Source organism: Gorilla gorilla, chromosome 7, assembly GCF_029281585.2.
Source record: "Gorilla gorilla gorilla isolate KB3781 chromosome 7, NHGRI_mGorGor1-v2.1_pri, whole genome shotgun sequence".
NCBI classification, from domain to species: Eukaryota; Metazoa; Chordata; class Mammalia; order Primates; family Hominidae; genus Gorilla; species Gorilla gorilla.
The window spans coordinates 28,662,911-28,686,773 of record NC_073231.2 but is presented as its reverse complement, the minus strand read 5'-3'; the positions used below and the strand labels follow the sequence as shown (position 1 = coordinate 28,686,773).

At 36.9% G+C, this 23,863-nt stretch overlaps 1 protein-coding gene across 1 annotated transcript in view; it reads right to left on the bottom strand.

Moving 5' to 3' along the window:
• Positions 1 to 23,139, bottom strand: part of ADAM7 (ADAM metallopeptidase domain 7) — a 68,600-nt gene extending 45,461 nt beyond the window's left edge. The window contains exons 1-4 of the mRNA XM_063708994.1: positions 23,005 to 23,139; positions 21,576 to 21,679; positions 16,860 to 16,936; positions 132 to 210 (exon numbers count right to left, since the gene is read on the bottom strand). Of these exons, the coding sequence (XP_063565064.1) occupies positions 132 to 210; positions 16,860 to 16,936; positions 21,576 to 21,679; positions 23,005 to 23,056 (312 nt within the window). The 5' untranslated portion in view covers positions 23,057 to 23,139. The remainder of the gene's footprint in view (positions 1 to 131; positions 211 to 16,859; positions 16,937 to 21,575; positions 21,680 to 23,004) is intronic.
• Between the last annotated feature and the right edge of the window lie 724 nt (positions 23,140 to 23,863).

Below are 23,863 nucleotides of genomic sequence, written 5' to 3'. Positions count from 1 at the left end.
AGTAATCAATTCAGAGCTTATTTCTGATGTAGTACTTTCTGGAGCAGCTTGTACAGCTAGAACAGGGTTTCAAAATCACATCAGGAAATACTACTTTTAGAGAAGAGACACAGTAAAGTTCCATAAGATACCATGATCTGAGGATGCCTGGTGAACGCTTCTCCTTTCATGGAGTAGAATGTTTCACTGTAATTTGAGCCTAGGAACTCCCTGAAAAAGAGGGCAGACAGGTGGTGAGATTTGTTCGTTCTAAAAACCTGACAGATAAAACCTATAATGTGATGGAGAAGTGTCCAGTTTGCTTCCAAATCTCAGCAAGATCCTCTTCCGCTAGAAATAGTAAAGCAAAATCAAGCCCACTCATATGAAGAGCCTTTCTACCTAAATATCATGGTTCATAAAGACTGTAGAGAAGCTAGAAAATAGATTCTGGCTGTTTTAGCAAAGCAGTATTTTAAAAATAGCTTGGAGAAAATGTTATCTAAGCAAAAATCGGAGACCAAAATTAATGCAAAAAACATGCATTAATATATGTGATGAATATGTCTTATATTCATCACATCATAAGATATATGTGGCGAGTACATCTTAATATATAGTAACCTAACAGCTACATATTTAGATAAAAGTAATATGTATTAATTATAATAAATTCACACTACCCACTACCCATGCTGTATTTGGAATTGAGCCCAATCTCTCTCCCCCATGGCAAGACCCTACCATTGCAGTGGTCTCTATATCTATAGTGATGGGCCTGAATAAAGCCTGCCTTACAGTGCTTTAACAACTGTCACTGAATAATTTTTTCTTGAACATCTTTTTGGACTACCCATGGCCGCTTCTTGATCCCAACCTGAACATAAGAATCTTCTAGAAGTTCTTCAAAACTCAGTGCAAAACACACATCCTGACTCCATCAAGCAGATTTTGAGATCCCTTCATAAGGCATATTTCACACTTCAAAAGATATTCATTTTCATGTTTGCTACATAATAAAAATGTAGCAAACTTTTTCTGTACAGGTGAAGACAATAAGCATTCGAGGCTATATTGGCCATATATGTGGCTGCTATTACATGTTCTTTGTTTCATTTTTTGTTACTGTTGCTGCTGTTTTTACTCCAAATATTCCAAATTTTGAACATTACTCTTAGATTAAGGGGTATACATTAATAGAAAACATGCCCAATTTGGTGTACCAATTATCATTTGTTCACCCATGATGTATTTCATGTCAGTCTTCAAAGGTTACCTGTGAACTACCATAGGAAAGGGACTTTTCATTTTTATTTATTTGTGTCTTCCAGTTTTTAAGATAGTATTTGGAATATTAGGAGTGGTCAAAAAAATAAATGGTGAACTAATGTTTAAAATGCACTAAATATAGCATTTCATTCCTGCTATGGCTGAATAAGCTACTACCAGACAGACATTCCATGTATAAATATTTAGTTCTGGATAATATATAAAAAGAAAGTACCTAAAGGATCTAGGTACCGAGCAAAAGCAGGCAGACTCTGAAGGGATGTCAGCATCCTTTGGGAAAGGGAAGGAGGCTCAGGGGAGAAGGCACAGCGTGAGAGGTGAAGAAGGCACAGTATGAGAAACAGGGAAGAAGGCACAGCATAAGATGAAGTTTCCAGTTTTACAGCATTTAGCCTGAGGTCAGGCTGAAGTCTGCCTTATAGAGGACGGATAAAACTCTGCTAGAAAACCACAGTTGTTCTTATTTGAAAAGCCATATAACAGAGTTTGGAGTAATCACAGTAACAGGAATGTACACAGTAATCATGGAAAAAAATGAGAGAGCGGGGAGAATCCTCAGTTCTGTAAACAAACTCAGTCTCAAATTCAGAATTTTCCCTGAACTATGACATGTGAAGGATAGATTAAAAGTAGCCATGCTAAGAATAAAACAACTGAACTAAAATTTGATGCCACCCAAAAGACAGAATTTGCCGTTTAAGTCCAACAATGTTAATCTCCAAATAAAATGAAAATATGAGAACTCTTCAGCAGAACATAACAGAATTTGGAGTCCATTTCACACAACATTCAGATTGTTTAGTTCATAATTCAAATTTACACAATGAAGAAACATAAAACATTGAACTATTGTCAAGAGAAAAGATGATCAGCAGAGGCTTATCTCAAGTTAATCTAGAAGTTGAAATTACAGATAAGACTTTTAAAGCAGCTACTATAACTATGCTTAGCAAAGTAAAAGAAAGTTATTTGCAATGCATGCAAAAATGTAGAACTGTGGCAGATAAATGGAATTGTATTTTTTAAAAACAAATTGAAAATGTTATAGCTAAAAACTACCTAGATAAAAGTTTTACTTGATATCCTTAAAATAAGAACAAAACTGATAAAAGAGTTGACAAACTCAATGAGAGATTAATAGAAATTATCTAACCTGAAAAAGAGACAGAAAAAAAAGAGCTTCAGAGCTATGTAGATTGCATCAAAAGACTAACATACTGATAAGTGGAGTGCTGGAAAGTGGAGAAAGGTATCAGAAAAAAAAAATGGAAAAGTAGTAGCAAAAAAGGAACCCAATTTGGAGAAAGACGTGAATTATAATTTCAAGAAGTTCAGCAAACATCAAACAGCATTTACGTGAAGAAAGTCACACCTTTGCACATCACCGTCGGATTGCAGAGTATCAGAAATAAAGACAAAATCTCAAAACCAGCAAGAGAAAAACAACACAACACATACTGGGGAACAGAAATTTATACAACAATTAACATTCCATTAGAGACTATTTGAGCCAGAAGAGAGAACATCATCAGTCATCATCTTTTCTTAAAAAAATACAGAAAATCGGCTGGGCATAGTGGCTCAGCCTGTAATCGGAACACTTTGGGAGGCTGAGGCGGGTGGATCACGAGATCAGGAGATCGAGACTATCCTGGCTAACATGGCGAAACCCCGTCTCCACTAAAAATACCAAAAATTAGCTGGGCGTGGTGGCGGGTGCCTGTAGTCCCAGCTACTCGGGAGACTGAGGCAGGAGAATGGCGTGAACCCAGAAGGTGGAGCTTACAGAAAATTGGCGAACCCAGAATTTTATATGCAGCAAAAATAGCCTTCAAGAAGGAAGACAGAGACTTGCAGATAAAATAAAACTGAAGTGAATTTTTGCCACAGATCTATGCTACAAAAATTGGTAAAAGTTCTTTAGTCTCAATGAAATTGTAACACATGAAAAAAACTGAACCTGTAACAAAAAGGGAGAGATAAGAAGTGATAAATGAATAAACTAAAACCTATTTTCACATAAGATACATATAAATGTTTAAAGCCAAAATTATAGTCATGCATCATGGGATATATATATATATACACACACACACATACATACATATATATACACACACATATATGTGTATATATATGTGTATATATATATATGGCAACTTTTCGCAAATAAGGAGTGTCTGTAAATGAACTTATTGCAATGTTTTTACATTTCACATAAAATGACATGACATTAACTGTAACTTAATGATTAATTGTAAATATATTCTGCAATCTCTAAAATGAAAATTAAATCTAATGTAGAGAGTCATTGTTACAAAGTTAAGAGATTAATAAGAAGCCAGCAGGGAAAGTGAAAAATAAAGTAAGCCAAAGATCAAAGGAAAAAGGATAGTAACAGAGGAGATAAACATAAATGAAATAATTCCAACCATGCCAATCATAACATTTAATGTAATGTTAATAGGAATGGTAACATTAACATTAAATGTTAACCTATTAAAAAACAATAACATTAACATTCAATGTTAATGTTAACATTCCTATTAAAAATCAGAGATTATTAGAAGGCATTAAAAATCAGGACCAAACTAATTTCCATCTTACAAAAGATACATCTTAAATGTAAAGACACAGATATGTTGAAAGGAAATGAATAAAAGAATAGTATCTTATTTATATAGTAAACATAAGGCTGGAATAGCTGTGTTAATATCAGATAACAAACTGCAAAATACACAAATGATTGGCCCAAAGATACATTTTAAAAAATCAAACAAATCCAAACATTGGTAATTAAATAACATGCTCTAAAATAATTCATGACTCAAAGAAGAAATCCCAGAAGAAATAAAATATTTTGAAATGAATGATAATAAAAAAATCAAGACTTTTGAGATGTATCTAAATGAAGACTTGAGAGAAATGCTATGACTTCAATATTTTAAATACTTAGAAAATATTAAATATTTCTATAACCAGAGAAAAATAAACACTCAATAAGAATAATAAAGAAAATAATACAAACGATAAAAGAGATCAGTGAAATAAATAGACAACCAATTACAATTATTCACAAAGCTAAAGAAAAATCAGGTCAGGTATGATGGCTCACTCTTGTAATCCTGACACTTTGGGAGGCCAAGGCAGGAGAATTGCTTGAGGCCTGGAGTTCGAGGCCAGCCTGGGCAACAGGGCGAAAACCCATCTTTACAAAAAGGTTTTTAAAAAACTAGCTAGGCATGGTGGCACATGGCTTCAGTCTCAGATACTCAGGAGGATGAGGTGGGAGGATGCCTAGAGACTGGGAGGTTGAGGCTGCAATAGCCATGATTGCACCACTGCACTCCAGCCTGGGAAATACAGTAGGACTCTGTCTCAAAAACAAAAACAAAAAATAAAAATAACTAAATAAATAAAAGGTCGACAATTGATAGTCCCTTTTAGATCGATCATATAAGAAGAACCCAAATTACCAATAATAGAAATTTAAAAAGAGTTATCACTAAATAGATTATTACATTTTTAAAAATTATAAGATAATATTATGAAACACTTTATGCCAAAAAAAGGGGGCAACTTAAGTGAAATAGACATTTTTTTTGAAAACTGTAATTTAAAACTGATGCATGATAAAATAGAAACTTTGAATAACCCCTTATAAGTAAACTTGAATTGGTTATAAAACCTCTTTCCTACACATACACACAAATATGCTCAAGGCACATGAAGTTTCATTTGTAAATTCTGTCAAACACTTTGAAAATAACTTTTTTAAGAAAATATAGGAGAGAATATTTCCCAACTCAGAAGCGCAACATAATCTATCATCAAAATTTGACAAATCTATTGCAAAAACTAAAAACACAGAATAGCCATCAGTAACATAATTTCAAAAACCCTTAATAAGATATTGGCAAATTAAATAAAATAATTTATTATAAAATAATATATAAGGTATAATGAACAAAAATCAGTGTACACTGCCATATGGACATTTCAATGGATTCAGACAGAATACTTGCAGCAAACTTTTCAAGGAACTTTAATTTGATAAAGTATATCAATGACAAATCTACAGGTACTGTCATATTAATCATTTAATACTGAACACTTTCCCTTTAAGATCAGGAAAAGTGTAAGTCTGCCCTCACTCATTCTGGTAAAATTGTAATGAAGGTCCTAGCCATTGTCATAAAATAAAGTATAAAAATAAAAGAAATAATAATCAGAGAGGAAGACAAAACTATCAGTATTTTCAGATGACAAGATGGTAAATTTCCTAGAAGATTTCTAAGTACTCTACAAAACAATCAATAAATTCATTTACTAATGCTTCTCAAATCCAAAGCCTAAATAAAATAATCCATTTTGCTTTTATATTATAGACACAAATCATAGAAAAATGAAATAGTAAAAACAATTCAGCTTATATAACCACCACAAATAGTAAATATAAAGAAATAAATTTAACAAGACAGGTGAGAGCTCCACATTGAAAACTTTAAAAGATGTTAACAAACATTAAAGTAGATGAGTTACAATGTGAATACTCCACACTACTGAGATGTCAGTTCTCTCCAAACTTATCTATAGAGTCAATAAGTTAAAATGAAATTCAATAAAATTCCAGCGGACCTTTTAATAGAAATTGCCAGGGTGACTCTAAGTTTTATACAGAAATGCAAAGGACCTAGAATAAATAAACAATTCTGATTAGAAGAGTTACACATTGTGCCTTCAAAGTATACTAAAAAGCTGCAGTAATCAAGGCAGTATGGCCATGGCTTACAGACTGTAAATAGATGAATAAGATAGAATAGAGAGCCAAGAAATAGTCATTTGATTTTGGCCGAAGGTGCCAAAGTAATCCAATAGCCCCAGAAAGACAATTCATCAAAATGGACTGGAATAATTGCCTATAAATATGGAAAAACAAGAATATTGACTTCTCCAGCAAATTACACACACACACACACACACACACACACTCACACGCATATGCACACACACAAATTTAAGGTCATAACAGACCAAAACTAAAAGCTAAAACTATGAAGAGCTTAGAAGCAAACATATAACATATTTGTGATTTGCAGTTAGGCAATTTTTCTTAGGTCCTAGAAAATGATGACCATAAAGAAAGAAACTGATAAATTAAAATTTATTTAAAATTATAAATTTTTACTTGTTAAAAGACACAATTTTTAAAAATGAATTAAAAGGTCACAGACAGGAACAAACATAACGAGAACTATATTTGACTAAGGGCTGGTCTCCAAATTATACAGTGGCTCATGCCTGTAATCCTATCACTATGGGAAGCCAAGGCGGGTGAATTACCTGAGCTTAGGAGTTCAAGACCAGCCTGGCCAACATGGTGAAACCCCATCTCTACTAAAATACAAAAAATTTGCCAGTCATGGTGGTGGATGCCTGCAGTCCCAGCTACTGGGGAGGCTGAGGTACAAGAATCAATTGAGCCCAGGAGGCAGAGGTTGCAGTGAGCCAAGATGGTGCCACTCCACTCCAGCCTAGATGACAGAGTGAGGAAAAAAAAAATCTCCTCGAACTCAATAATAACAGGACAAACAATCCAATAAAAATGGGTAAATATTTAAAGATTAAAAAGATATACAAATGATCAAATAAGCACATAAAAAAGTTTTCAACAGGAAACATAACATTTAATAATAGTTAAATATTACAACTAGTATAGCTAAAATTTTTTAAAGTGACATTATAAAATGATGAAGAATACATACAGCAGGTAGTATTCTCATACATTGCTGGTAGTTACTAAAATTTGACAAACACCTTGGAAAAGAATCTGTCAGATTTCTATAAATCTAAACATATACATATCCTGTGACTCAGGAATATCACTCCTTGGTGTTTACCAAAGAGAAATAAAAACATATGTTTATAAAAAGGCTGTACATGAATACTCATAGAAGCTTTACTAATGATAGCCAAACACTGAAAACAGCCCACATGTCTATCAATAGGAGAGTGGATGAATGAACTGCAGTATATTTATTCAACAGAATACTGCAAGAAAATAAAGAAAGCAAACTTCTGATAAATGCAGCAGCATGAATGACTCTCAATATCAGTATGCTAAATTTTAAAAGTCTTACACAAAAGAGTACATGTAGCGTGATTCTTGTGTTAAAAATTTCCAGAATGGACAAATGTAATCTATGGCAAAAAACAAAAAACAAACAAAAAAAAACTTCCCAGGACAGATTTTGAGAGGAGGTGACTCAGGAGAAGCATGAAGAACTTTTCTGAGTGTTAGTTCTGTATTTTTATAAGAGTATTATAGATACGTGCATTTGCCAGAGCTTAATGGATGGACCCAGCAATTCCACTTGTGGGTGTTTACGTAAAAGATTTGGAATCACTATGTGGGAAAGATGTCTCCTCCCCCATATTCATTGCAACACTATTCACAATAGCCAAATTATGGAATCAACCTAGGCATCCATCAACAGATGAATAGATAAAGAGAATATGGTAAAGATACGCAATGGAATAATGTTCAGCCTTAAAATAGAGGAAAATTCTGTCATTTATGACAACATGTGTGGAATTGGAGAACATTATGCCAAATGAAAAAAGCCAGGCACAGGAAGACAGATACTGCATAATCTCATTTATATGTGGAATCTAGAAAAATTGAACTCATAGAAGCAGAGAATAAAATGGTGGTCACCAGTGACTGGAGCTGTAGGAAAAATGTGGAGATGATGGTCAAAGGGTACAAAGCCCAAGTTACATGGGATGAGTAAGTTAGTTTGTGTTTTATTGGGATCTATTGCACAGCATGGTGAATTTACTTAATAATAGTGAGAGTAAATAATCTTAGAGAGTAAATTTTAAGTGTTTGCACCACAAAAAAAGAAAAAAGTAGTTGAGGTGATAGATATGTTAATTAGCTTGATTTAATTATTACACATTGTATTCATGAATCATAACATCACTTTGGCCCCATAAATATATACAATCATAGTTTGTCAAATTACAATAAGTGAATACATGCATGCATACATACATACATAAAATTCAACAAATATGTAGATGCACATTTAAAATTTGTGCATTTCATTTTATGAAAATGTTATACAAAGAAAAAAATTAAGTGTAAACCTATATTAGGCTGGGTGCAGTGGTGCATGCCTGTAATCCTAGCACTTTGGGAGGCCAAGGCAGGAGGATTGCTTGAACCTAAGAGTTTCAGACCAGCCTGGATAACATGGTGAAACACCATCTCTGCAAACAATACAATTAGCTGGGTGTGGTGGCATGTGCCTGTAGTTCCAGCTAGTTGAGAGGCTGAGGTGGGAGGATCACCTGAGCCCAGGAGGTTGAGATCAAGGCTACAGTGAGCCATGACTGTGCCACTGCACTCTAGCCTGGGTGACAGAGTGAGGCTGTGTCTCAAAACAAACGAAAACAAATACTAAACTCTAATGCTAAGCTTGTTCATGTATTGAGGGGAAAGTAAACTGATGTCTGTAATATAATTTAAAATGCATAAAAATAACATGGAGGATGAATGGATTGATGGATGAATGGATAGATGAGAAAGATGATATAAAACAGAAATAGTAAAATATTAGTGAATATGTGTATCTTAATAGATCTATGGATATATGTATATGTTAGCGGGTATATGGATTTTTTCAATTCTGCTTTGTGTGTTAAAATTTTATCATAGTAAACTTTTTGGGAACATTAAGTAGATGCAACAGGTAAATAGAATATAATTATTTTGTGGTTGTTTTGAAATATCATATATAAAATATATAATAAACTGCTTGGTTGTATAGTAGATTCTAAATTAATATTTCTGGTGTATATGCACATACAAATAAAACCCTTCATCTATTAATAGATTTATTATAGCGAACAGAAAATTGACCCAATCAATGTTTCCACAGAATGAATATACAATCTGATTTAACATTATTGTCCTAGAAAGATTCATCACTATTTCTCAACATGAGTTTATAAAATAAGTATTTATTATTATTAAAACCAAGCTGAGGGGGAGGGCAGCCAAGATGGCCGAATAGGAACAGCTCCAGTCTACAGCTCCCAGCGTGAGCGATGCAGAAGACGGGTGATTTCTGCATTTCCATCTGAGGTACCGGGTTCATCTCACTAGGGAGTGCCAGACAGTGGGCGCAGGACAGTGGGTGCAGCGCACTGTGCGCGAGCCGAAGCAGGGCGAGGCATTGCCTCACTTGGGAAGTGCAAGGGATCAGGGAATTCCCTTTCCTAGTCAAAGAAAGGGGTGACAGATGGCACCTGGAAAATTGGGTCACTCCCACCCTAATACTGCGCTTTTCCGACGGGCTTAAAAACCGGCGCACCAGGAGATTATATCCCACACATGGCTCGGAGGGCCCTACGCCCACGGAGTCTCGCTGATTGCCAGCACAGCAGTCTGAGCTCAAACTGCAAGGCGGCAGCGAGGCTGGGGGAGGGGTGCCCGCAATTGTCCAGGCTTGCTTAGGTAAACAAAGCAGCCAGGAAGCTCGAACTGGGTGGAGCCCACCACACCTCAAGGAGACCGGCCTGCCTCTGTAGGCTCCACCTCTGGAGGCAGGGCACAGACAAACAAAAAGACAGCAGTAACCTCTGCAGACTTAAATGTCCCTGTCTGACAGCTTTAAAGAGAGCAGTGGTTCTCCCAGCATGCAGCTGGAGATCTGAGAATGGGCAGACCCTCAAGTGGGTCCTCAAGTGGGTCCCTGACCCCTGACCCCTGAGCAGCCTAACTGGGAGGCACCCCCCAGTAGGGGCAGACTGACATCTCACACAGCCGGGTACTCCTCTGAGACAAAACTTCCAGAGGAACGATCAGACAGCAGCATTCGCGGTTCATGAAAGTCCGCTGTTCTGCAGCCACCGCTGCGGATACCCAGGCAAACAGGTCTGGAGTGGACCTCTAGCAAACTCCAACAGACCTGCAACTGAGGGTCCTGTCTGTTAGAAGGAAAACTAACAGAAAGGACACCCACACCAAAAACCCATCTGTACATCACCATCATCAAAGACCAAAAGTAGATAAAACCACAAAGACGGGGAAAAAACAGAGCAGAAAAACTGGAAACTCTAAAAAGGAGAGTGCCTCTCCTCCTCCAAAGGAACGCAGTTCCTCACCAGCAACGGAACAAAGCTGGACGGAGAATGACTTTGACGAGATGAGAGAAGAAGGCTTCAGACAATCAAACTACTCCGAGCTACAGGAGGAAATTCAAACCAAAGGCAAAGAAGTTAAAAACTTTGAAAAAAATTTAGATGACTGTGTAACTAGAATAACCAATACAGAGAAGTGCTTAAAGGAGCTGATGGAGCTGAAAGCCAAGGCTCAAGAACTACGTGAAGAATGCAGAAGCCTCAGGAGCTGATGCGATCAATTGGAAGAAAGGGTATCAGTGATGGAAGATGAAATGAATGAAATGAAGTGAGAAGGGAAGTTTAGAGAAAAAACAATAAAAAGAAATGAACAAAGCCTCCAAGAAATATGGGACTATGTGAAAAGACCAAATCTACGTCTGATTGGTATACCTGAAACTGATGGGGAGAATGGAACCAAGTTGGAAAACACTCTGCAGGGTATTATCCAGGAGAACTTCCCCAATCTAGCAAGGCAGGCCAACATTCAGATTCAGGAAATACAGAGAACACCACAAAGATACTCCTCGAGAAGAGCAACTCCAAGACACATAATTGTCAGATTCACCAAAGTTGAAATGAAGGAAAAAATGTTAAGGGCAGCCAGAGAGAAAGGTCGGGTTACCCTCAAAGGGAAGCCCATCAGACTAACAGCAGATCTCTTGGCAGAAACTCTGCAAGCCAGAAGAGAGTGGGGGCCAATATTCAACATTCTTCAAGAAAAGAATTTTCAACCCAGAATTTCATATCCAGCCAAACTAAGCTTCATAAGTGAAGGAGAAATAAAATACTTTACAGACAAGCAAATACTGAGAGATTTTGTCACCACCAGGCCTGCCCTAAAAGAGCTCCTGAAGGAAGCACTAAACATGGAAAGGAACAACTGGTACCAGCCACTGCAAAATCATGCAAATTGTAAAGACCATAGAGGCTAGGAAGAAACTGCATCAACGAAGGAGCAAAATAACCAGCTAACATCATAATGACAGGATCAAATTCACACATAACAATATTAACTTTAAATGTAAATGGGCTACATGCTCCAATTAAAAGACACAGACTGGCAAATTGGATAAAGAGTCAAGACCCATCAGTGTGCTGTATTCAGGAAACCCATCTCACGTGCAGAGACACACATGGGCTCAAAATAAAAGGATAGAGGAAGATCTACCAAACAAATGGAAAACAAAAACAGGCAGGGGCTGCAATCCTAGTCTCTGATAAAACAGACTTTAAACCAACAAAGATCAAAAGAGACAAAGAAGGCCATTACATAATGGTAAAGGGATCAATTCAACAAGAAGAGCTAACTATCCTAAATATATATGCACCCAGTACAGGAGCACCCAGATTCATAAAGCAAGTCCTGAGTGACCTACAAAGAGACTTAGACTACCACACAATAATAATGGGAGACTTTAACACCCCACTGTCAACATTAGACAGATCAACGAGACAGAAAGTTAACAAGGATACCCAGGAATTGAACTCAGCTCTGCACCAAGCGGACCTAATAGACATCTACAGAAATCTCCACCCCAAATCAACAGAATATACATTTTTTTCAGCACCACACCACACCTATTCCAAAATTGACCACATACTTGGAAGTAAAGCTCTCCTCAGCAAAAGTAAAAGAACAGAAATTATAACAAACTATCTCTCAGACCACAGTGCAATCAAACTAGAACTCAGGATTAAGAAACTCACTCAAAACCGCTCAACTACATGGAAACTGAACAACCTGCTCCTGAATGACTACTGGGTACATAACGAAATGAAGGCAGAAACAAAGATGTTCTTTGAAACCAACGAGAACAAAGACACAACATACCAGAATCTCTGGGACACATTCAAAGCAGTGTGTAGAGGGAAATTTATAGCACTAAATGCCCACAAGAGAAAGCAGGAAAGATCCAAAATTGACACCCTAACATCACAATTAAAAGAACTAGAAAAGCAAGAGCAAACACATTCAAAAGCTAGCAGAAGGCAAGAAATAGCTAAAATCAGAGCAGAACTGAAGGAAATAGAGACACAAAAAACCCTTCAAAAAATTAATGAATCCAGGAGCTGGTTTTTTGAAAGGATCAACAAAATTGATAGACCACTAGCAGACTAATAAAGAAGAAAAGAGAGAAGAATCAAATAGACACAATAAAAAATGATAAAGGGGTTATCACCACCAATCCCACAGAAATACAAACTACCGTCAGAGAATGCTACAAACACCTCTACGCAAATAAACTAGAAAATCTAGAAGAAATGGATAAATTCCTCGACACATACACCCTCCCAAGACTAAACCAGGAAGAAGTCGAATCTCTGAATAGACCAATAACAGGCTCTGAAATTGTGGCAATAATCAATAGCTTACCAACCAAAAAGAATCCAGGACCAGATGGATTCACAGCCGAATTCTACCAGAGGTACAAGGAGGAACTGGTACCATTCCTTCTGAAACTATTCCAATCAATAGAAAAAGAGGGAATCCTCCCTAACTCATTTTATGAGGCCAGCATCATCCTGATACCAAAGCCAGGCAGAGACACAACCAAAAAAGAGAATTTTAGACCAATATCCTTGATGAACATTGATGCAAAAATCCTCAATAAAATACTGGCAAACCGAATCCAGCAGCACATCAAAAACCTTATCCACCATGATCAAGTGGGCTTCATCCCTGGGATGCAAGGCTGGTTCAATATATGCAAATCAATAAATGTAATCCAGCATATAAACAGAACCAAAGATGAAAACTATATGATTATCTCAATAGATGCAGAAAAGGCCTCTGACAAAATTCAACAGCCCTTCATGCTAAAAACTCTCAATACATTAGGTATTGATGGGACGTATCTCAAAATAATAAGAGCTATCCGTGACAAACCCACAGCCAATATCATACTGAATGGGCAAAAACTGGAAGCATTCCCTTTGAAAACTGGCACAAGACAGGGATGCCCTCTCTCACCACTCCTATTCAACATAGTGTTGGAAGTTCTGGCCAGGGCAGTTAGGCAGGAGAAGGAAATAAAGGGTATTCAATTAGGAAAAGAGGAAGTCAAATTGTCCTTGTTTGCAGATGACATGATTGTATATCTAGAAAACCCCATTGTCTCAGCCCAAAATCTCCTTAAGCTGATAAGCAACTTCAGCAAAGTCTCAGGATACAAAATCAATGTACAAAAATCACAAGCATTCTTATACACCAATAACAGACAAACAGAGAGCCAAATCATGAGTGAACTCCCATTCACAAATGCTTCAAAGAGAATAAAATACCTAGGAATCCAGCTTACAAGGGACGTGAAGGACCTCTTCAAGGAGAACTACAAACCATTGCTCAGTGAAATAAAAGAGGATACAAACAAATGGAAGAACATTCCATGCTCATGGGTAGGAAGAATCAATATCATGAAAATGGCCATACTGCCCAAGGTAATTTATAGATTCAGTGCCATCCCCATCAAGCTACCAATGACTTTCCTCACAGAATTGGAAAAAACTACTTTAAAGTTCATATGGAACCAAAAAAGAGCCCGCATCACCAAGTCAATCCTAAGCCAAAAGAACAAAGCTGGAGGCATCACACTACCTGACTTCAAACTATACTACAAGGCTACAGTAACCAAAACAGCATGGTACTCATACCAAAACAGAGATATAAATCAATGGAACAAAACAGAGGCCTCAGAAATAACGCCACATATCTACAACTATCTGGTCTTTGACAAACCTGAGAAAAACAAGCAATGGGGAAAGGATTCCCTATTTAATAAATGGTGCTGGGAAAACTGGCTAGCCATATGTAGAAAGCTGAAACTGGATCTCTTCCTTACACCTTATACAAAAATTAATTCAAGATGGATTAAAGACTTCAACGTTATACCTAAAACCATAAAAACCCTGGAAGAAAACCTGGGCATTACCATTCAGGACATAGGCATGGGTGAGGACTTCATGTCTAAAACACCAAAAGCAATGGCAACAAAAGCCAAAATTGACAAATGGGATCTAATTAAACTAAAGAGCTTCTGCACAACAAAAGAAACTACTATCAGAGTGAACAGGCAACCTACAAAATGGGAGAAAATTTTCGCAACCTGCATATCTGACAAAGGGCTAATATCCAGAATCTACAATGAACTCAAACAAATTTATAAGAAAAAAACAACCCCATCAAAAAGTGGGCGAAGGACACTTCTCAAAATAGGACATTTATGCAGCCAAAAAACACAAGAAAATATGCTCACCATCACTGGCCATCAGAGAAATGCAAATCAAAACCACAATGAGATATCATCTCACACCAGTTAGAATGGCAATAATTAAAAAGTCAGGAAACAACAGGTGCTGGAGAGGATGTGGAGAAATAGGAACACTTTTACACTGTTGGTGGGACTGTAAACTAGTTCAACCATTGTGGAAGTCAGTGTGGCAATTCCTCAGGGATCTAGAACTAGAAATACCATTTGACCCAGCCATCCCATTACTGGTTATATACCCAAAGGACTATAAATCATGCTGCTATAAAGACACATACACACGTATGTTTGTTGCGGCTCTATTCACAACAACAAAGACTTGGAACCAACCCAAATGTCCAACAATGATAGACTGGATTAAGAAAATGTGGCACATATACACCACGGAATACTATGCAGCCATAAAAAAGGATGAGTTCATGTCCTTTGTAGGGACATGGATGAAATTGGAAATCATCATTCTCAGTAAACTATCGCAAGAACAAAAATGCAAACACTGCATATTCTCACTCATAGGTGGGAATTGAACAATGAGAACACATGGACACAGGAAGGGGAACATCACACACCGGGGACTTTTGTGGGGTTGGTGGAGGGGGGAGGGATAGCATTAGGAGATATACCTAATGCTAAATGACGAGTTAATGGGTGCAGCACACCACCATGGCCCATGTAAACTAACCTGCACATTGTGCACATGTACCCTAAAACTTAAAGTATAATAATAATAAATAAATAAATAAAAAACAAGCTGAATGAAACTTAGAGGGGAAATGTTGAAAAGTGTGGTCATGGAGAGAAAGACAAATAGAAATCTAAATTAATAAGATCGGTTTCTGTTTGTTACTGTATTACGAAAACATCCACTCACATAATATTCACAGATTTAGAGGCTCTGTGATATGCACTAAGTTCATTTACTTTGTAGAACTGAGGGAATGAGGCAGTGTTGCCTATTACAGATGTTGAAATTAGATTAAACTGCTCTCTGTGTGTACAATTCACTAACATGCCACTCCAGGCTGATTAACAGAATTAAGCAGTGGCTAATACAATGAAATTGACTCAGAGGCCTAGGCAGCCTGGGGTAATTGCGAAGGTAACTTGGAACTCTTCAGTCAGACCATCTGCTGATATCATCATGTGCTTTTGAGTATTGTGACCCTGGACAAGTTATCTTTTCATTGCACCTATAATTCTTCCTCAGCAAAGTGTAAATGAAACAATATCTGTCTCATATACATTTTTCAGGAATTAAAAAGTAACAGAAAGAGATAGAAATATCTCAATAAATCTTTGCTTCTTTCATGCTGAGAAGGTGAAAATATGCCGAGTCTAAATGTATTATCAATATGGTTATGGGATTATGTTTATTATTTGGCACATTTGTCCGGTGACGGATTCAGAATAGAGGGAGGGTTTGGGACTGTGTGTGTGTGTGTGTGTGTGTGTGTGTGTGTTGTTATTTACTTTTAGCTAATAGACCAAAGTCTCAATTCCCCAGTAGTGTCACTCTTTCTTTCTGCTTAGCATTTGACAGCTCCTCATCCTTTTAATATCTGGGGCTCTGAGACAGAGGTATTTTGTGTAGAAATGGCCCAATGGAAAAACAATGAAACTTAAACAGCAGCAACAATAGACATTCTTTTGAAGAAAGCCAATGAAGAAAGTTATAGGCATTGCAATTACACTATTTGGTTACACAAGATGTCTTGACGAAGCAAATGCGCTACAGTTCTTAGTTTACTCTGCAGTGGAACTTGGTTTGATATCTAGCTTACACAACTTAGAAGTCATTTTAAAAACCATGTTTTTCAAATCTCTTTTGTTCCACTGATTCCCAACACAGTAATGTATTAACCCTGTTCTTAGAGTGACTATATGGAGCTCAAAAAACTCCAAGTATTCAGAGTAAGGAGTTATTTAGGAATGGGAGAACAGTGGCATCTGTGATTGTCTTTAAGCTTTTGAGATGTGATTGGCTTACACATGAAGAGCTTTTATTTGAAGAGGAAAAATTCAGATTACGTGCAAATAAAAATTGAGGAATCCTCTTCACTGGCAGTTTTTACGAAAATTGGCTTACCATAATTACTAAAATCTATAAGGTACTGGAATCACAATAGAACTTACCTGGATCTTAGAAGATGAAGGACTAAGGTTTTTCTATTTAGTTTTATTTCATACAACAATTCTTCTTCATACATTTTCTAAAAAAGAAGAGGCATCACGTGACTTCAACATGGGCTCATTTAGTGTGTGCTGGAGCAAGTAGTGCTTTGGGTGAACGTTCCCTATCTCCAATCCACCCAGCAGTCCTTTCAGTCAAAATGCAAAATACTGATAAAGATGAATTGAAAGAGAGCTAATATTAGAAGGAAGATTTTACAAACCTCATTCTAGTTATATTTTAGAACTAGATTTCTTCTAGTTATATTAGAATAAAATATAAATATAGTTATTCTTTTATATTATAGTTTATATTATTAGTTATATTACAACTATTTATAACAGTATAATATAGTTTAATATAATTAATATAATATAGCATATTATATATAGTTTCTAGTTATACAATAAAATGGCAAATGCAGATTCTCTCCTCATCCAAGGATACACCATTTACCATATGTCCATGTAGCAGCTCTATACACAGATATCCTGTTCACGTATTTTTAAAACAATTTTTATACATACTGTTTTTTCGTCTACTTTCCACTCAATGATAATCATGACTATTTCCTATTTTAATAAATTTTTTATAGTATGTGTCTTTAGGCAGCTAAGCACAATGTGAGTGAAACTTCATTTATTTAATCTATATTTACTATGAGAAGTTTGGTTTGGGGTATTCCCTGTAGTTGGACAGAGCTGCATTTTCAATGACATGAAAAAAAATGTAAAGCTTTTATAACTATTGCCAAACTATCCTGAAGAAAGGAAGTGGACATATTTAGAACCTCACCATCAATTTATAGCAGTTTCTGTTTCCTTGCCTTCTTACCAATAATAGATATTATGATTAAAAAAATATTTCGAACAATGAAATGATAACTTATTGTGATAAATTGTTTTCCTGGATGATCATTCACATCAACATTTTTCCTTTATTTAGTTATTTGTAGTTTTCATATGGATTCTGATTCATGTCCTTTCACCAGTTTCTTTTGTGGTATTTTATTTCTTCATGCTTCATAAAAATTCTCTATAATTTAAGATTCACAGTTGTTGGTCATACGTGTTGCACATGACTTTGAGACAACTGTTCATTCATTTATTCAATGACTACTATTTCAGGCACAGAGATAATATGGAAAATTCAATGGTGTAGACGGTGGAGGTCTCTGCCCTCATGGAAGCCCCTGCTTGGCAGAGAAAAACACTGGATAACCAAGCACACATAGTGGAGTGTAATGAGCATCATAATAGGAGAAATGCAAGGACCGTGCCAGGGATATTACAAGGAGAAGTCAGGGGCAGGGAACAGCACATGCCAAGGCCCTGAGCCAGGAAGGAACATGACACATTTGAAGAACAGAGAGAGGTTCAATATTACTGGAAAATCAGGTGTAAGTTGAATAGAAATGAAATGATGAAGTGGGAAGGAGTAAATCATGTTCAACCTAGTAAGTCAAAGATTTGGGCCTTATCCTAAGAACAAAGTGAAGCTAAATATCTAGGCAGAAACATGCCATAGCAAGCATGGTGTTTTAGTACTTTACTTATTATAGATAATGGATTAGCAAAACTCAGTACTATAGCCAGGAAAACCATTTAAGGCTGTTGATGAATGCAGATGATTTCAGCAGAGGAGTAAGGAGTAGATAACTTTAAAAGACATTTACATGCTAGAATCTACAAGCCTCAGTGATAGTCAGATGGAGTAAGAGAGAGTAGTCAAGACTAAGCCCAGATTTCTGATTTGTTTAACTTGTAGAGCTATGCTACTATAGCAAGGAGGATCTGAAGAGGGTCAGCTATGAGGTTGGGAAGGAGAGTTTTGTGTTTATTCAATGTTAAGTGTGCATTAGTTAAGGTTGTTTTGACTGCAAGTTGAACAATAAAATTACGGCTTTATCATAAAGACACAGAATCCCCATGTGGGAGGCCAAGAAACTAGGGTGGGTACTTAATCAGATAGAAAGGGTTTGGTCACATTTTGCAACATGATGAGTTGTATGTGTAGAGGTGTGTATGTGTGTGTGTCTGCATGTATGTATACATGCATGTATGGGTGTAATGGTGGCAATGGAACTTTTTTGGAAATTCAGATATGGATTTTATATTAACAAATATTAGAAGATTGTTAATATTGTCAATATTGTTAATATGATATTTTAAATTGTGTCAATACTGTTTTTAATAACAGAATTTGGTTTTTAATTTTTATTTTGGAATCATTTTAGATTTACAGAAAGTTGGAAAGATAGTACAGAGTTTCCATATACTCTGCACTCAGGTTTCCCTGTTTATTAGCATCTGACATTACTATAGTCTATTTGTCACAACGAATGAGCCCAGATTCATAAACTATTATTAATTATAGTTATTCAGGTTTTCTTAGTTTTTCCCTGGTGTGCTTTAACTCTTTCAGGATCTGATCCCAGATCCCACACTACATTTAGTTGTCATGTCTCCTTAGCCTCCTCAAGTCTCACGGTTTCTCAGGTTTTTTTGTTTTTTTTTGTTTTTTTTTTTTTTACGATCTGGACCTTTATGGGGAGTATCTGTCAAGCATTTTGTAGGATGTCTTACAATTTGTTTTTGTTCTGATATTTTTCTCATGCTTAGACTGATGTTACAGATTTTGAGGTGAGAACCACAGTAGAAAATGCCATTTTATTACACCCTACTAGCCACAGGACTTAGCAAGTGTTAAACCAGATCACGTGGTTGAGGTGGTGTTTTCATCTTTCTCTATGTAAAATTACTCTTTCCCCCCTTCAGTATGATACTTCCTGGAAGGAAGTCACAACCTACAACCCACACTTAATGGGTGGGGATTTAGGTTCCACCCCCTGGAGAGGACAGCATCTACATAAATTATTTGATTCCTCTCCCAGGAGAATTGTCCATTTTTTCAATTTATTTATTTATTTATTTATTATATATTATTTATTCAGTCATTTATTTATATCAGTATGGGCTCATGATATTTATTTACACTTCATGTCATAATACAAAACTGTTATTTATTTTGTTCTTCACATTATCCCAGCTTTGGCCATCGGGAGCTCTTTCTGTTGGCTTCTGAATTCTTTTGACAAGACTCCTTCAATGTGGTTTGAATTTTGTTTTGTCTGTTTGAGCATATTCTGGTACTACAAGAAGCTTTATGTGTATGTGTATGTGTGTGTATGTGTGTTTCACACGTGTGTATGTGTGTATGTTCATTGTTTACATTCCTTGCCCTTATCCAAACTTATCTGGTATATTCATAATGATATTTTTATTTTATTTTATTTTATTTTATTTTATTTTTATTTTTTTGAGAGAGTCTTGCTCTGTTGCCCAGGCTGGAGCACAGTGGCATGATCTTGGCTCACTGCAACCTCTGCCTCCTGGGTTCAAGTGATTCTCTCACCTCACCCTCCGGAGTAGCTGGGATTACAGGTACACACCACCATGCCTGGCTAATTTTTGTATTTTTAGTAGAGATGGGGTTTCACCATGTTGGCCAGGCTGGTCTTGAACTCCTGGCCTCGAGTGATCTGCCCTCCTCGGCCTCCCAAAGTGCTGGGGTTACAGGCATGAGCCACTGCACCCAGCCATAATGAGATTTTTAACATCAGTCTTGATTAAGTCTTAAGACAGTAGTCATGAGAAGACCCCACCAGTGTATGCACAGTGGGTGGTAGAAAGCTGGTGAAAGCCCCCTTAGCTGAGTACCAATCTTCAGCCAAGACAAAGTCTGAGAAAGTGAGAATAGAGTTGCATATTAAAGAGAATCGTTGAACAAAATAGTTACATATTACTTCCAAAGGGGAGGAGATGGAGAGTTGCTTTTTATTTTAATCATCTCAAGCCATAGGAAACAGATCTCAGTGGGACTGTTTAGAAAAGTGAAATGTATCTAATTTATGACTGAGAAACCTAACAAGTGAGAACTTGAAAAACTGGCTGCTCTAATGATGGACAGAAGAAATTCACTGGGAAGGGTTTGGACTTCCATAGTACATTTGGGCAAAGTGCCTGTCAGTATTCTCTATGAGCCCAATTAAAACCTAAGGCTTAAAAATCAAGTGCCTAATGATAAATACCTAAGGACATTCATCTAATGTCTTTTATAACAGTGGAAATTGAAAACATCTTAATTTTCAAGCCTGTTCCCTCTTACATATATTATCTATTTTCTATAATAAGCATTCGTTACTTTTGAAAGTAATATTTCACGTTTTTATTTAATTGTTAACATCTGAATAAATACCCTTCTGAGCCACAGACCAAGCAGGCCTTTGAGTTCCTCTGAAAGTTGCACATCTTTGCTGCAGACTCTATAAACAAAAACCTGCATACCAGACCTCTGGGAAAGTAACTTGCTCAAGATGACATTCACCAGGCACCGGCTCAGAACAAATGAGGTTGTTATAAGTCAGCCTGAAAAGCTGTTGGTGGAACTCCATAAACTGGAAAATTTAGAATGGTATTCCCTAAACCCAGGCTTTACTCTTTTCTGTTTTCTAACCCACTGAGGGGTTGCTTATTCCCAAGCACATGCTTAATGCCGAATGGGAGTCCTTAGAAAAATTGAAACTCCTCTCTCCCTATTTGCTTCTGGTTGGAGCTAGAGACAACTGTCTACATGCCTGTGAAAGCAACAAATCTTATTTACTAAATCAAAACTTGTACCGGTATGTCATCATCATGGGTGTGTCCAGTATCTCGCTTCTGTATCAGAGGAAGCTTTTTAGGACGAACCACTTGTTGACCCTCTACTCCAAGGATGAACTTTTCTACGAGGAAACATAAGGGGAAAAATCCGTCTGACATTAACATTCGTCTACAGCGGCTGAAAACGGAATTGTTCTAATACAGTTCATTTGCCCCCAGTTAGCAGCCATGGACAGCAACACTATGAAATGTTATTTCCACTTTACTGGCAAGGAAATTGACACTGATATTTACAAATCAGGAGAATATAAGGAAACTTGGAAAGGAGCCAAAGAAATCAGTGTCCCTCCATTTCCTCCATATTTTCGCCATGTTCTGCAGCTGTAATTTTATTTTTTGTTTCATTTGTTTATTTTTTTGAGACAGAGTCTCGCTCTGTCACCCAGGCTGGAGTGCAGTGGCTCTCCAGCCTGGAGAGTGCAGTCGGCTCACTGCAACCTCTGCCTCCCCGGTTCAAGCGATTCTTCCACCTCAGCCTCCCAAGTAGCTGGGATTACAAGTACACACCACCATGCCTGGCTAATTTTTGTATTTTTAGTAGAGACGGGGTTTCACCATGTTGGCCAGGCTAGTCTCAAACTCCTGACCTCAGGTGATCCACCTGCCTCAGCCTCCCACAGTGCTGGGATTACAGGCGTGAGCCACCATGTATGGCCTGCAGTTGTCATTTTGTTATCCTCATGCCAACCTCTGGATTTTGTCTCCTGTCAAAGCCTGCACTGTTGACCTGTTTGAATGTAAATTACTGAATTTGGTCTTCCAGGGATGTTTGCATTTAAAGTCTTACCTTTCGTAGTTAAGTATAAGACCTTTACCTGTTAAAGAATTTTGCGTAGCCCTGCATCAGTGCCAGCCATAATCTTCTATTCATGTCTTATCACCTTGATAGTCATCTGTGAGACGAGCCCTGCTTAATTAAGGTGTGATACTTAAAAAGCAATAAAAGGGAGAGGGCATGGGGTTTTTGGAATATGCTCTGATTTGAATCAAGCCTTTACCAATTTATTGTGTGGCCAGCAGTAGCATATTTAATTTCTCTGATCTGTAAATAGTCTCATTTTCCTTATCTGTAAAGTGGAGATATTAATTTCAAATTTTAAACACTTTAACATACAAAGCAGCTAATGGCCAGCACAGTGCCTGCCATGCTGCAGATATGCAGTACTTGTCCACTCCTTTCTCCTCCTCACTGTGGGTCAGAATGTTCAAGAGTGATATGGCATTACACAGATGCATGGAGTCTCATGATTAGCTGTAATCTAGTCGAAGTTCTCAGAAAAATCATCAATGTTTAATGTTTTTATCACTTACAATTTAAAGTTTGTGACTAAAGAGACACAACCTCATAGCATAATAAGAAAGTCCTGATAAAAAGAGCAAGACATACCTTTAACCTGAGGAATGAGTAAAATCATCAAGAATATACACCCGGGAAGCATTCTGAGTGATTCTGGTAGAGGAGAGCAGAAGTGCTTGAGAAAAGGAGTTCACCTTTCTTCCTCCTCACTTCCACTGCAGTGATGAAGCACCTCACAGATAGGTGGGCAGTTTTGATCCAGAACAAGGAAGTGTTCCTTGAGGGAGTTACACAACTTGCTAGGTGCTTGAGGCTAAAACCTGGAGGTTGAACATCATGTTCTAATTAAAGACAACTACCGAGGTGGTGGTGGTGAAGGTTGGCTGGACGTAGATTCCTACGTCATGTCTAATATAAATTTGATTCCAGATATCTGAAAACTTCAAAAGTGGAAAAAAATCAAGAATGTCTTAGGAAAAAAATGTTGAAAAATATTTATATATGCTTTGGTTGAAGACAGTTAAATTCTTTCTACGCAGAGTATGCCATATAAAAACTAAAAGGAACATTTGTTAAATGAGAAATATTGAAAATTTATATGGCATAAATCACATATTAAAATTAAAATATCCAAACTACAGAAATGTATGTAATAAATAAATAAAAGGTGGGAGTAAGTGTCCATATAATATAGAACCCTTTCAAAGCAATACAAAAAAGAATACCAATGGACAAATGTGCAAAGGGCCTCGACAATTCTATCTGTATGTCTGTGTTCTCTTGTTATGTTGGTAGAGTTATCCCATGGCCAATAGAATCCTTTTATCTTCATTTGGGATTCTATTTCTTGCCCGCATCTATATCTCTAATATTTCCACAAACTGAAGCAATCTATGTCAATTGGAAGCTTCCTTTTGATATTTAGACCCTCTGCTCCAAGGATGACCTT